The sequence below is a fragment of the Trematomus bernacchii genome, unplaced genomic scaffold, assembly GCF_902827165.1.
Source record: "Trematomus bernacchii unplaced genomic scaffold, fTreBer1.1, whole genome shotgun sequence".
Taxonomy (NCBI): Eukaryota; Metazoa; Chordata; class Actinopteri; order Perciformes; family Nototheniidae; genus Trematomus; species Trematomus bernacchii.
The window spans coordinates 1,114,865-1,129,232 of record NW_022987710.1 but is presented as its reverse complement, the minus strand read 5'-3'; the positions used below and the strand labels follow the sequence as shown (position 1 = coordinate 1,129,232).

The 14,368-nt window shown below is 38.8% G+C and overlaps 1 protein-coding gene across 1 annotated transcript; it reads right to left on the bottom strand.

The window, feature by feature from the left end:
* Positions 1–2,708: 2,708 nt before the first annotated feature.
* On the bottom strand, positions 2,709–11,029 carry LOC117491105 (tryptophan 5-hydroxylase 1-like). The gene is made up of 10 exons (XM_034140956.1): positions 10,934–11,029; positions 7,859–8,042; positions 7,616–7,713; positions 7,458–7,525; positions 6,085–6,281; positions 4,888–4,993; positions 4,654–4,780; positions 4,147–4,242; positions 3,526–3,659; positions 2,709–2,883 (listed from the first exon to the last, which is right to left on the bottom strand). The coding sequence occupies exons 1-10, from the start codon at positions 11,027–11,029 to the stop codon at positions 2,709–2,711; spliced, it is 1,281 nt and encodes a 426-aa protein (XP_033996847.1).
* Between the last annotated feature and the right edge of the window lie 3,339 nt (positions 11,030–14,368).

The following is a 14,368-nucleotide window of genomic DNA, read 5'->3' as shown; positions in this document are numbered from 1 at the left end:
AGAAACAAAGTTTTTTCTGTCCTTTAAGTAGGATTCAAACCAATTTAGAACTGTTGATGAAAGTCCCACCCAGTTTTCCAGTCGGTCTAGTAATATGTTGTGGTCAACAGTATCAAACGCAGCGCTGAGATCTAATAAAACTAACACTGAAGTTCTGCCACTGTATGATTAAAAGCAACACGATCATCGACCCGACAGAGTCCCCCATTGTTGTAGTAGTGAACGCCGTTGGGGAGAAAATCAGCAACGTAAACGGTGACGTCAAGACGCAGCAGCGGCAGCACCAGTCGGGCTCAGGGCGGTGTGAACAAAACGGGGGCTGAAAAGAAAAACCGGTTCCGAACCAGAAAAGCTGAAACGGGAACCGCGTTGGGAACGGGAACCGCGTTGGTGTGAAATCCCCATTAGAGACAATAGTGACAGTTTTGTTAAGTTTGTTTCTGTTAATAAATTAAAGTATAAAGTTTGCATATTTTAAATTGAAGTTAAAATAAATCTAAATGCTAAACATGACATTGACAATGTGTTCTGCTTTCATGAAACATTTTCTTATCCACTTTTGTTAAAATTGCATATCATTACTATAGTTTTCATTTGTTCAACATTTTAATTGTTTCATTAAGTAAGAGTTGAACCTATGTGACCTCCTTCTCACTCAAAGAAAGGAAAGGGGATTACACCTGATGAAGAGAGGGAGGAGGGAAGAGACTATAAAAGATGATGAGTGAAGAGAAACGGGAGAGCTTGCGGGGAAATGTTTTAGGCTTGATTTTGGGTCTTGGCTCTTGGGCCTTGGGCCTGGGCTTGGGCTCTTTTGGACGGCTCTAGGGGGTTCACTTGGGAACCTATTGCTTTTGTACTTTGACCTTGTGTCCTTGTCAAACGTTTGTATCTATCTTTTGTTATTTTTTGGATCTTGTAAATCCTCTATTTTTGTTAAAATACCTAATAAAACCGGTTTGTACTTTGTACGTTTCTCCTCCAGGGGCAGTTTAGATACTGCTCTGGGGTCTTGCCAGGCCACCAACACCTACTGCACTACACTCTCTGTTTTGCTATCCTGGCGGTCGGACATCCAACGCTTTAGTGCTGAAATAAGTGATACGACGGGCAGCTGGTGTTAGAGGCCACGCTGTTAGCTGCCCCCCTAAGCATATTACGGTGATCTTGCGTTTATATTGTGGGGGGTTTAGTCCTAAAGGTAGGACAGCCGTTTTCCGGAGCCTTATCAGCATCGGAGCTCGGTATCAGAGACGACCTAGATATTAACATTGGTTGTATCGAAGTTAGATTCCTTTTCAACATATACAACTTAAAATAAATTACTATTCCTACAGCTATAAGGTACCCCTTAAGGCAAGACATTATCACTCCACTATTGTGTTATGATAAGTGAAATCAATCATAAAATTATGTATTCTCACATTACTTGTTGCATTTATTACATTTTAAATTGAACAGCCAAGTTCTAAGCTTTTGTTTGGTGTTCAGGTAAGTCTACTCAACTTTAACTAGCCTCAGGCCCAGTACAATAAATGCATGACACACATAAGACTTTATATAGGAAGTTGACATAAGCCGCGTTCACACCAAGTACTTTGCCGTACTTAGTGCCGGCACTTAGTGCCCCGGCACTTATTACCCCAGGGCACTTAGTACAGATCGCGTTCACACCGGAATAAGTTCCCTGAGGGAAGATTACGCAAATGAGCCGCTGACGTTACTTCGTCTTCTTCTGCTTTGGGTTTACTGGCAGGCCGCAAACAACTTCACGGCGTATACTGCCACCCGGAGTCCCCGGCCGGAAGTCCCCGGAGTTGGGGACTGGCTTCAGTAGAAGCTGCTGGGACTCCCAGCAGCTTCTACTGAAGCCTTCCGAGTAAATCGCCAGAACGCCGACACCTCCTCATCTCCTGGGCTCCCATGTTTTATTTTGTGTTGCCATAAGTTAGTCTCTCTGCGTTTGTGCGCTGGGCCAATGCTAATAATGCTAATGCGAGGATAATAAAATGGCGGCTCTACAAAACATTTCAGAGTTTTACGGGGCGTGGTTTGCAATTCGCCCAGCCAATCAGAACTGGGGCACTTTTTTCCCCCAGGAAAGTACCATCTCTCAGCAGGCACTAAAAATGGGGGTAAAAGTTCCCGGCACTAAGTATTCTTTTTGGTGTGAACGCGAAAAAAAAAGGGTACTAACGGAACTAAACGCGAAAAGTACGGGGAAAAGTACTCCGGTGTGAACGCGGCTAGTCATCTTTTGTGGATAGTTATGAAGCATTTTGAAAGCCAAAATATATCAACTCACGATCATTAACTGAAAAACACATGAAAGACGAAAACAAGGACAAATGTCTGGAAGTGACCTGTCAATTTAAAAGGTAAATGCTGCCAAATATATAGATATAAGCATATTGATGTGATGCATAGCTGTGTAAAGACGCCAGCTGCATCAGTCGGGATTAACATGCTTATTTAACTGCTTTTTGGGGTAAAATACAGCATGGTGCACCCACACAGGTCTTTTTACTTGTTTGATTAAACCTCTTCTTAGAGCTGGATGGGCGTGTACATATCCCTCACTTTCCTGTTAGTTTTGTTTAACAGTTGGCAGCTTTACACAACATTTATATGTCTGGCCAATCATGAGGCAACAAGTACTGTTTAATTATAACTTGATTAAACTCCATATAGTGTTTTCTGACCCCTCCTCAGTCCTTCAGATGTTTGTGGAGACGGTTTAGGGCGTCTTCTACAATGTCCAGCTCATGTCGGATGTCTTTCACCATGCTGTTGATGCTGTTGGTGTCCTTCAGGACGTCCACACTCTGGGTGTAGGGGTCGTAGCGTACTGTGAATGGACGCCAAATGGTCTTAGCAAATTCCCTGCAGACACAGCAACGTTTTTTCAATTAGTAACCCAGATACATTTTTCACATCACTTTAACAGCGTCGAAATACAAAAAAATTCAACAACCATGTTGTTGTGTGCGGCCAATTAAAAACAATTGAAAAGTGAAATTCAGAATTCATAAATACAGTACAAGTTCCGAAAAAGGAGAAGGAGGGACTTAATAAGAAGTTACATTTAGTTAAATGCAACATAAACAACAATACTGTGAGTTACCTCCTTGGGTACACAACAAAAGGAATTGTTAAAGCTAAGCTAATGTTTTGGTATGCTAACAAAATGTTTAGGTAGGTTACAGATAGAGGAAATGCTGTTGGTAAATAAATAGGTTGACATTTTGGAAAATTCACTTATTTACTCTATTTCCAAATGTGACAATTGACAATTGATACTAATCTCATGTCTGTGTGCAAAGTATAGAGCTAGAGCCAGGAGGTAATTAGCCTAGCTTAGCACAAGCAATTTAAAGCAGGCTAATTCAACTCTATGAAACATGTTACAGTGCTAGGTAATTAATTTATGTAAAATAGGTTGCCCATTGCAACTGGGATTATTTAAAATGTTGTTAGCAACATTATTAAGAGAAATCTGTATTTACAGAGCGGAATTCTACTGACCTCATTTTGTTCTTGGCGTCCTCAAAACTCTCAGAAACAAAGTAAACGTCTTGGAACGTAGTTATTTTGCACTCCTGGTTACAGGTCACCACGGGGTCAAACTGAAGGATATGGGCCTTGCCAGACAAAGCATGCTGATGGAAGAAAGAGACATATTGTAGACACATTTACATATTGAGAGAATGCCGCCCCAAACCTGATTGGTCATGTAACATGGTTTTGGCTGACCGAAACATTAAAATGTGAAGTACCCCACTCAAACGTCTCCGAAGTGGTAGTAAAAGCTAGTTACGATTTCCCCCCCAACACTCATTGCTGTGTATGGGCTAATGCTACAGGACTGACTGATAAGGTCAGTATTGGTTCATTCATATAAATTGAGATCATTACAAAAAACAAAAAAAATACTGTTGCTGTATTAAAAATCTATGGTTTTGTTATAAACCAGGAACTGTAATGTGCAAATAAAGTGTTTTCTGGCACAAAATCTCAAGTAATTTAATTTTGTAAAGATTATGAAAAAAAGCCTAAGCAGAGGCACAGTTAGTTCACAGTATGAGCATAAAGTGCAGTAGATGATTGTGTATTGTATAAAGCTAGACAAAGGACATAATGTGTTACCTGGAGTTCACTGATGGAGGAGAGGAGTCCAGCTCCATAGGCCCTGAGCCTGCCCTCCTGCTTACAGAGACCAAACTCCACTGTGAAGAAATAACACTAGAACAAAACAGGTTGTCATTTGGACATTATCCTATTCATCCACAGTATTAGAATGTAAGTAATAGATGTCATTGAAAAAATGTGTAAATTCAAACTTTAGGGAACTTTGAACAAACAATAATGCGATATTGAACAATGACAAGCCATTAGCAATTATCAGTAAGCTGCTCAACAACACTCCATTTTATAAAGGATTTTGTGCTTAAATCAAACCGAGGAGACTCATAATGTGAAACTGAGAGCTGGTTTCAATAAAATGGGGGCATTTCACTAAAATAAAAGTGTCAATGTGTAGTAGTATATATAAGTGTACAGTATATACTTCTTTGGCTTTAGTCTCCTCTTTGGTTTCTTTCAGTGGTGTGTGTTTGCATGTGTGTGCATTTGCGTGCTTGTGTGTGTTCTCACTGTGGCCAGTTTCTGAACAGCATCATCTGAAGCTCCCAGCGAAGCTAAACCAATCTCCTGAGAGAACTGGGCGAAGCTGGGCTCAGCCAGCAGAGGAACATGACCCAGCAGTTCATGGCACGTGTCTCTGCATCAAACACACATTTGAGAAGTGTGGGTAGGTGTTTTCAACTCGTGGTCATTGCAACAGTAGTACAAAGTGAAAGTCTTGTGCGTATGCACATTTGTACTCACGGCTCAGGAGTGTACAAAGGGTCGGAGCTGTGACGGACATACTGAGTGCAGTGGAACACTCTGAAGGCCAGGCCCGCCAGAAAGTCTCTGGGGGAGAGGTACCCTGCTACTGGCCGAATGATGAAGCCTGAGCGCTCTGCACACACACACACACACACACACACACACACACACACACACACACACACACACACACACACACACACACACACACACACATACACACACACACACACACACACACACACACATACACACACATTCACAAACACACTGCCTGTCTGTTTCTTTGGTAGAGGTACTTTCCATTGAAAACAGTTAAAAAGCCAAGAATTACCTGGATTATCAGGAACAATGGGCTTTATACAAGAACCACAAACAGAATTAATCTTAAGTAATCCCTATGAAGTTTATTCAAGTGAATGCAGGTAAACAGTCTGTGTGAAAGCGTTGGGATAAATTCCCCATCTGACAGCAATTTAGCATTTGATTGACTTTTGAGTCAAATAAATGAATGAAACCAAAAATAAAAACTGTTTTAGGCGTCTCTTAGCTCCATTTTACTTCCTTAAATTGATAATCAGACAAGTAAAAATTACACAAAAAGGGAGTCTTGGACCATATATCAGCTGGCTACAAAATGAAGCAGTAAGTCCAAGTGACTGTCACTGGAAACTTACCTCAAATGTAAGTGTTGTCAGCTTATTTTAACTATGTGATTGTCCGATTCCTCCCGATCTTATTGCAGATATTGGTGTTTGCAGCATTTCGTTTTTAATAAACACTGCACATGTTTCATGAAGTTGGTGAATGTTTTCTAAATGCTGCGCATGCTATCAAGTTGGTGAAGATCTTTCTTCATTTGCATGTGTGCTTTTATATTTGCATAGTCTTTGAAACTGTAGCGCGTTTCTCCTAATGGAAGTGTTTTGGGCCGTTTGCTGTTTAAATACATATGCAAATGAATCTTTGACCACAACCAACAGTCCATTTACCTTTATTGTAGAGAATAGAAGCACTCCCATACTTGATGCTCGACATCATAACTCTTTTGTAAGTCAATTTAGACCTTTCATAGGGAAATTTGGCAGAAAATACTGATACTGAATACTGAAAAATGGTGTGGCTTAAACACTCTGTTTGTATCGTGTTGTTTGCTGAGACCCACAGAATGATCAAAGCTGGTTGAAACGTTACCTTTGAGGAAGTGTGAGACGTCCTCCAGCTGTGGGATGTTGTCCTCGCTGTAGTTGCAGTATTTGGTCAGCAGGGGCAGGTTCTTCAGGTACTCCTTGCAGGCATGCCCGGGGTACAGCTTGTTGAGCTCCCTGTACACCACCCCCCAGGTACGCACCTCCTCTGAAGTGAAGTCTACACGAAGAATAGGATCGCCACTGACATACAGAAAGAGTCAGCTTTGTGACGTCAATACAATAGTATAGAATATTGGTAAAATAACGTAACAATGTAATGAATCAATAAATATTGTGTCATTTTGTGATACTGTATTATTGCATCTCAACAAGTTTTTGTTTAACTCGTAACTTTATAACTGATCCAAGTTTCTGTCATTGCAGTAGGTCATTGAGAAAGCTGTACCACCACCACGTTTTTCCTTTCAATTTTTAACATTTTATATTTGCAATTGACAAAACGAATTGTCGAATAGAATCCCATATTAGAAAGTAACTCAAATATCTTTGTTCTTTTAATGAAGTTTACAATAAGGGTTGTAGCCAGGGCAAGATTCTTAAGATGCATTCAATTGGTTAACAAGTAATTAAATTACATGAGTTGCTTTTTGTTTTGAAATGCTTTTACGTCAAACATTCTTCACATTTAAAACTTATTTTAATTCCATCTAGCTTAATATAGTCTGACACACAGCAGTCTTTGTTTGTTTTTCTGATTTAGTAATCAAGGGACAAACAAAGTTTTGTTTAATAAAAAAATTATACAAAACTACAACCTTTCCTGACGTATTTGCTTGTTCACCCAAATTCTTTTGAGTTTGCCTTTATGCTTTATTTTCCTACTTGCTTTGTTAAAAGTTCTTTTTCTCAAAACTATTGAATTAATTTGATTTAGCCCTGGAGTTGCTCTATTTATTTGATGTCTTGCATGGATGACATCTTTTGGTGGGCTGTCCCAGAAGTTAGCATTGCAAGGGTTTCTCAGACTAATAGTCTAAAACATGACCTTTGGCAAACAAATGTTTATGATACTTAATTTATTCAGCAGCATAATCTTCAAATATTAACACCACCTTTATAATAGTAGAAGCATAAAGGCAATCGCCAGAAGTAATAAGCTAGCGTAAAGATATAAAGTACTATATGATGCTCATGACTTCATTAAAAAAATGATTACTTTAAGACGAGGGAGCCCTTAAGTGCTTAAACGCCATTTCCAGGTTTAGGACTACTAGAAATGTACTCGTTATGTTTTGGGGTTGGTGTTCCCTGAAAGGGTTTATCCCTAAATGTTGAAACTGGTCACCTTAATCCGTTTTATACATCAATGCAAAATTAAAGTGTTTGCATGACAGTCAAACAAACAATGAAACTTACAGTTTGTAGCTCATGGCCAAATCAGCAAAATATGTTCTTCTTTTACGGTACATGTTGTCTTTAAATCCCTGCAAAAACACACTCACAATATCAGTATCCATCTTCATAACTGTCTTATTATATTAGTAAAGAAGCACCTCTGTGACTGCCCTACATACCGGATGGTCAGCATCTAACTCAGAGCCATACATCAAAACCCTGTTTGCAGACAGATCCAATTCAGAGATCTTCTGTGGGAACCAGGGCACAGCCATATCTGAAACACAATATGGAAATATAGAAATATGTTAGGTTCTGATTTTGTGTGTCGATATTGAATACACCGTAACAAAACATCCCCTGCATTTTAACCATATACAGTGGTTGTAAGGTTTTTTTAGTACAGTCAAAAGTCAACTTACCATCCTCAGGTATAGTGAAGTTCTCTGATGGAGTTATCTCAACTATATCAGTATGCTCCCTTAGCAGCTGAGTCAGCTCCTTGAGCTGTTCATTGTCAGTGTCACAATCCACAAAGATCTCAAAGTCGGAATTTCTACGTTTGGACTTGCGGGACTCAATGTGAACAAGGTTGACATGTTTTTCCTGCACAAACATAACATAAAAGATTAACTTAACAAGTGTAAAAGGTTTGAAAACATTGATCAAATTAAATGAGATAAGGGAATTTCAACCGAAAAAGATAACAGTTAACACTTTGTTAAAACATAAGAGTTAATAAAACACTCACCTGAAAAAGCCTAAGTGCTCTGATGAGACCACCGACTTCATTTTTCAGTGAAAATATTATGGTTGAAACATCTCTCTTGGAGCTGGTGGGCCTTCCAGTGGAGATGGTCCTATTGTCTTGATGCTCTCCAAATGTACTGGCCTTGAAAAATGGATATTGTAAACATCAATGAGCAACAGAAACAGTGAGACTGTAAATAAAAATAGATCGAAAACTTTTAGTGTAAACTTATTTATGGGAAAAATGCACATAAAAACAAAACTAGCTCTTATGGCATGTTTTGGTTTAATGCATGCCCATTTACATTGTATTCACACATAGCGTTCAACAGCGCTCTCTTGAATTACATGTTGAAATTCTCTCTGCATGCACTTTGCATCACATGCGTCCCACACTACTGCCCTGTCGGAGCCAAAACACATCAGGTACCGTTTAATTATATTACTGGAACGAATATATTTAATATTTTCTATTTCTATTTCTGTTAACATGCGGATCATAGCTTCAGTCAAAGTGCACCATTTATAACTTGTTAACAAATTATAATTTGTTCCGCTAGCTAGCTTACTGTGACCATGTGGGATGTAGCTTGATTAGCATGCTATTTAAAGAGTTTGAATTCATGTTTTTTCATAAATGTTTTTTGCACTTTAAACTCTTCGTTTGCACAAAGACATATTGTCATCTTACATTTTTAAAGTTTCTTTCCCCATTTTGTGTTAGCTGGCTAACTCACCACATGACACTTCACATAGTATGTATATGACAAATTGATGTCTATTCGACACATTAATGTGCAATGTCTGCTTGTGAAAGGTTTGACCAGCCGTGACATTAACGCGTTTCAGATTTGATTTGAACCTAATTTCTGTGTCATCATGGCAGAATGTGGTCCTGGAGACACCAAGGCCCTAATCCGTATAAACCCTAGGAATGTAACTGACGTCAATGTCTAAGTGCTTGAGTTTGAGAGACTGCAGGTGCTTTAAATGGTTTAATCAGGAACAAGGACAGCACTTCGCAGATTCTGCAATCACACAAAAAATCTGTTTAAAGAGATTACACTGAGTCAGGATTAGCCTGCACAGCAGCACTCACACTACATGGCAGCATTCAGGTAGGTGACTGTTTCATGACATACTGCGGAGCAAAGGTCGGCCCAGGTGACTGTGTCACAGTCGATAAGCAGCTTGTGCCATTTAGAAGCAGCTTTTATAATATCATCTAGGCAAACCAGCAAAAATATGAAATAAAAGTCTGCTGGATCAGTGATGCAAGGGTGCCTGTATAGCATTGAGAGAGGTGGACGGGAGTGAAAGTTGTCTTACTGTTGGAATCAGACAGACAGGTGATTAATATTAACAAATGTACAAGTAGTGTATAGTCTTGAAGATACATTTCAGAATTGTATATGGAGTATATATAGGCCGAATCAAACCATAATCTTTTCTTTGTACTAGTGTCTTCTTGGAGCTTTTTGAGAAGGATCTGTCCAGATTACAGACCCTTGTCAGAACAACCAGAAATAACGGCCATAATGAAATAATCTAAATCCAGGGATTTCAACTGCTCTTAAATTTGATTCAACAACACTGTAGCTATGCTCAGTTCAATCAACTGAAACGTCTTTTTCCTTCCTGAGCAGAATGCATGAAGCAAAGTGGTGGATAATAGGGTGAAGGGAAAGCAAGAATTGGAACGGTCCTACAACAGAACAAAAAGTACACACAATGAATCAGATGACGTGCACCTACACATGCATAAGAAATAAATGGCCCATGGTGCTCTGGCACAACATGCTGGATGTTACCACATTACATGCTTACAACACCTTAACTGCACCACACCCTGGAGATTGCATTGCGGGTATAACACATGCACATTAAAGTAGCTGGGCAAAGAGCGTGCTAAGGCCACAAACGAGGAGGCACCTAGAAGACACACCACATCGCCACAAGCACATTGAAGACACTGATCAGGTGTGGGTGGAAGTTTCACAACCCAGCTATTGCCCAACAACTGGATAAAGTCTCACAAGTGAAAAGGAAGAGGTTGAATGCTTGAATGTCTGCAGCTGGTGCTCACACTGCCAAAGACCTGGATGCGAGTATCTCAACGGCTACCAACTATAGTTTTTTCCGAGTGCATGCACTGATAGAAAGTACAGTGGATATTAAAACTGTTTGTTTTGACTTGTAGTACTTTTTTTATTGTTAGCAAAAATCTTAATTGCTAGCTGTAATGATTTATGTGATTCTATTTTTATAATGGCAGTCCTAATAAATACATTTTTAATTTTATTATTGGCTTTTAAAGTCAAAATTGCTGCAAAAACCATACATTGTAAAAGGTAAAAATAAAGTGTGATGTGTGTCGATTAGTAGAAAAATAACAAATACTTTGTACTTTCGTTGCTTGGTCAATTTGTACCCATATCTGGAAGTTTCATTTAGATTTGTAAAAACATTTCGTTTTCTCTGCATGGCAATACAGTTAAAGTCATATGATGACATATCAAAATAAAAACATTTATGTTTTTCCTAAAATTCTGGTGCTGAAATATTTTTGATTAAAAGATATTACAAGAAACAATAAGCTATGTTTCAAATAGTATTGAAAACTGGTAATGTTGTACCTTTATTGTGCATGGAATAGGTTAAATCAGAGGGTTAAAACAACTCCTGAGAAAACAAACATTATTCTTTTGTTGAGGCTTTTTATATTAACATATAATGCATGGACTTACTTCATTGTTGAGCTGCTTCTCCTCATTAGCAGGGTTTACCGAGTCCAAAGACCCTCCTCTGAATGGCCCCTGTTCTTCAGACTTGTTGACATACATGCCTGTTTCTAGATCAGCAGTAGAAATGCAGTTGTTTCTCAATAAAGTTGTTCTGCACAAGCAACAGCTAAGTTTGAAGTAGATGACAGTTAGTTCTTCGAAGGAAACACAGCCTTCTCTTGGCAGCAGAACAGTGCAGTAGTAGTTCAGCTCAGAATGAGTGGCCAGCTGTACTGTTACGCAGAGCAAAATGCTGAGGTGTTTATGAAGCCGCAGTGGGTGGGGGGCATGGAGAGGGAGCAGCCATTTATTCCGGCAGAAGAGAGATTAGTACTGGACACGATTAACACACTTCGGGGAAGTGCACCACAATGACTGCTTCAAACGTGGCAATTACGGTTTTTTGTTCTTAAATTATTGATAAGAATTATAGGAAGGATAAAGGCTTACAAAGCACTTTTCCTTTTCCAAAGTTCAACAAGCTTCCAAGGAAAGAAAGCACAAACTAAAAGTCTAATAAAACAGAGCAACAGCAATGCCATTCAAACATAAAACCAGCCAGAAAGAGGAATAGAAGAAGTGAAGATCTTATGGCATATTACATGTTACTTGTTAGACGCTTTTATCCAAAGCGACTTACATACTCAATACTGTGGACAATCCCCACAGGAGCAATTTGGGGTGAAGTGTCTCAGGGACACAACGACATGCTGACTGCAGTGGGGTTTGAACCTGTGACCATCTGATCCCCATACCAAGACTCTATCCACTGCCACACGCCTCCCAGATATCATTGTCTTGGTCTGAATTAACTAGGCCAAAAGGTTCAGTCATCAAACCAAGCTTCGAAATCAATTCGATACATTTGTAATTGCTCTGTACATTTTTGTTTTCACATGCAGACTTTTAAGAGTTTTGTCAAGTTGCACTGTTTCACTGTGGTGGTTTCGAAAATGCTGTTGACGTTGTATTGCTGGCTTGTTCCTTATACAAACTGTACATTTAGTTGTTCTGCTCATCAATCCATGCTATGGAAAGATTGTGTGAGTGTTTCCCTCAATCAATTGTCTTTATACATACTGTTGCCAAGGTAGTTATTTCCAACAGTACAACAGCTTTAGTTGGTTATTCACCAATATACCTAAGAAAGCATGGAGGGTTAAGGTTTTTACTGTTACAGTATGAGCAACCATCATCGCTACTAGTTCTGGCCATCAGTAGCGATTAGGAGTAACATTTATAAGGTTTCCCCCTACTGTAAATGAGTGAGTCAGACATCCTCATGGAGTAGCTTAGGATTTGTGGCTGCATTCACTGTAAATGAGTGAGTCAGACATCCTCATGGAGTAGTTTAGGATTTGTGGCTGCATTCATCAACTTTATTTGCGTCACACGTGCTAATAAACTGCATTGTTTTACATCTGTGCATCTACTTGCTTTGCTGAAGTATGTGTATGTGATTTCTAAATAATTGATTTATATCAAATAGGACATTGACTCCCAACGTTCAAGAAAGAAGTAAAGCCATGTTCTTAAAACTATAACTATTTTAAGTATCTGGCCTCCACCTGGGAACATAACAAAGACTGAGGATGTGGCTTAGTGATTTGCTCTCACACGATGAATGTGGGTTTATTAGGCTAAGAGAGGACAGATGGGGTAAAACCACAAAAATGTAATGGTTGAGTAGTCATATTGTGCAAGACAGATTTTTTAAATCTTCAAGTGAAAAGTCAAATTTAAATCAAATTTAATTTTTTTATATCCATGATTGTTTTGTTTTTTTATCTTCTGTATGTACTTATTTAATAAAAACGAAATTCAATTGTATTCACTCCAGTTGTAACAAATTATAGAGGGCTTTTCCCGGAAAAGAGAATTGTTGGTTGCAACGAACAATGTAAATATACTGATGATTTAATTAAATATCTGTATGGCTCTGCAGTTAACCAGCTGCAGGGCCAATGTCGACCGATGGAGCAGTCCTTACTTGCATGTCTCACGGATAACTGGCGTAACAAATGCTCCAGTATTGGTTACGGTGTATATATTGATCTTATTTGTACTATTCATGCCTAATATCTTTCATTTTAGGCGAAGGTGAATCCAGCTTAAAGAAAATGTTATGAAAGTCTATGAGAAACTCCTCCTCCTTCTTACTTGGTTTTTTCCTCATTGAACATTTTCCCTAAAAGTTTGAGGTCTTAATTTCTGGTTTAAACATTTTTGCAATACTGCATGATGTTTATCTTGTAAACTATAATCCCTTTTAGAGTCTAAAAGCTGATAAAGCAGGTTATGCTTTAAAGCAGCTACCTTTTGATTGACAGGTCGTTACCACGCTATTGTCAAATATTTTTAGTTGTCAGTGTATTCTGATTGTGTCGCCACTTTTTAGTTCATTTGAGTTTATTGTAAGATGACTGATCCTGCTGATCCATTTAAGAGGAGAAGGACCCCCTTCAGTCCAGGGCCCAGGGCACATGTTCACTTCACCCATGCTGTTATCCATCTATGATGAGTAATTGTAATTATATCAAGAGACAGGAAGTCTCCAGCTGGTTCTTTAATTGTGTCTTAAACAGTAGCCTAGTACCTCTAGGAGGCTCCATATGAGACCTGGCATATTTAAACACATTTACAACCGGATCTGAACCAGATTTGAGAAGCTTGATGAAAATCAATCCTAGTGTAATCCATCTGCTTTCTGTTCATACAATTAGAGAACACAGACCTTTGTGCAGAACTGATTGTTGCAGGTATCCAACGCATCCCACTGTCGTATGGTATCTGTGCAGGGTCATTCCGAAACACGTGTTTATTTTTGTTAGTTTATTTGATTATGCTGTACTGAAACATCGTAAAATCATTTACATGGATGATATATGTAGCAGCAAATCACTTTTCTAAAAAAGTCTGATTGGAATGCTACTCTTTGTGTAAAACTCAAAAAGAAGCCAAGAGACTGCTGTGAAGAATAAAATAATCATGTGTATAAAATATATACACATGTATATAATAGATTCCGAGACTCTAATTTCACTGAGAATGGTGGGGGGGGGGGGGGGGGGGGGGGGGGGGCTAAGAATTAGGAAAAGGACACAAATGACCAAAAACTGTCTGCAATATAGGCTGGATTGTACAAGTTTTCCGAAATCGTCTTGTCCAGTGAAAACCATTAAACTCAAAATGTGGTGATTTCGAAAAAAAATCAACGTAGGCCTATATACTTTTCTAAAAATGGTATTGTACATCTTAATGCTGAACAAATGTATTGTCCCATTTAGATGAATTGGACAATCTGCTTTTTCTATGATAACAGCTAGTCTCTGGATTACTGTAACCATATAAGATAGCCAGCACAACTAAAAATAAAGTACGAAAAATACATTTATTTTT

What these genes read in the sequence shown, in the direction of transcription:
- LOC117491105 (XM_034140956.1), bottom strand. Translation starts at nt 11,029, where the DNA reads ATGTATGTCAACAAGTCTGAAGAACAGGGGCCATTCAGAGGAGGGTCT. An exon ending in TTGGCCATGAGCTACAAACT is followed by an intron (nt 6,282 to 7,457) that starts GTAAGTTTCATT and finishes TCTGTATGTCAG; the next exon opens with TGGCGATCCTATTCTTCGTG. An exon ending in GACGCCAAGAACAAAATGAG is followed by an intron (nt 2,884 to 3,525) that starts GTCAGTAGAATT and finishes CTGTGTCTGCAG; the next exon opens with GGAATTTGCTAAGACCATTT.